Source organism: Eimeria mitis, genomic scaffold, assembly GCF_000499745.2.
Source record: "Eimeria mitis Houghton genomic scaffold, Emh_scaff835, whole genome shotgun sequence".
In the NCBI taxonomy this organism is placed as follows: domain Eukaryota; phylum Apicomplexa; class Conoidasida; order Eucoccidiorida; family Eimeriidae; genus Eimeria; species Eimeria mitis.
This window is the reverse complement of record NW_013576141.1, coordinates 1,058-1,875: the sequence shown is the minus strand read 5'-3', so window position 1 is coordinate 1,875 and position 818 is coordinate 1,058. Positions and strand designations below refer to the sequence as shown.

At 57.2% G+C, this 818-nt stretch overlaps 1 protein-coding gene across 1 annotated transcript in view; it reads right to left on the bottom strand.

Annotated features, from left to right (window-relative positions):
* EMH_0023380 (uncharacterized protein) overlaps positions 1–818 on the bottom strand; it is a gene marked incomplete at both ends in the record, with an annotated part of 2,390 nt that overhangs the window by 1,298 nt on the left and 274 nt on the right. The window contains one exon of the mRNA XM_013502124.1: positions 3–818. Within this exon, the coding sequence (XP_013357578.1) occupies positions 3–818 (816 nt within the window). The remainder of the gene's footprint in view (positions 1–2) is intronic.

The following is an 818-nucleotide window of genomic DNA, read 5'->3' as shown; positions in this document are numbered from 1 at the left end:
GCTGCTGCTGCTGCTGCTGCTGCTGCTGCTGCTGCTGCTGCTGCTGTAGGTTGGTTTGTTAGCTGCGGAGACAGCAGAGGAGACAGCTTCGAGGTGTCTCTGCACCTTTCTTATTAAAGGCATTACAGGATTAAGCCCCTTCCTGCTGCTGCTGCTGCTGCTGCTGCTGCTGCTGCTGCTGCTGCTGCTGCTGCTTGTGTCTGCTGTGAAGCCAGCAGCAAGAAGAGACTCGACGAGGGCTTTGTGATCGTCAGCAGCAAACAGAGAAGAAGATTGCTGCTGCTGCTGCTGCTGCTGCTGCTGCTGCTGCTTCTTCTTGCTGCTGCGAGGCCGACGCAGCAGCAGCAGCGGGCAGTGCGTCAGCAGCAGCACCCACTGGCGACCCTCACCCCACCTTGCTGCTGCTGCTGCTGCTGCTGCTGCTGCTGCTTCTGGTGCAGCAGAAGATTCAACTGCTGCTGCTGCAGCAGCAGCCCCGGCTGATACAGACGAACTCCGCTGCTGCTCGCTGCTGCTGCTGCTGCTGCTGCTGCTGCTGCTGCTGCTGCTGCTGCTGTCTTCATCCTCGCTGTCTCCGTCATCTTGCGAGCTCTGTGTCTCTTCTTCTTGCGGTGTATGTACAGCACGTTTGTTTCTTTTTTTCTGCTGCTGCTGCTCTTGCTGCTGCTGCTGCTGCTGCTGCTGCTTCTTCTTCTTCTTCTTTTTTATCTGCTCAGCAGCAGAAGCAGCAGCAGCAGCAACGGGGGTCTCCTGCTGCTGCAGCACCGGCTTCTTTAACTTTTTCTTTTTCCCCTTTGCTGCTGCTTCCTGCTTCTCCT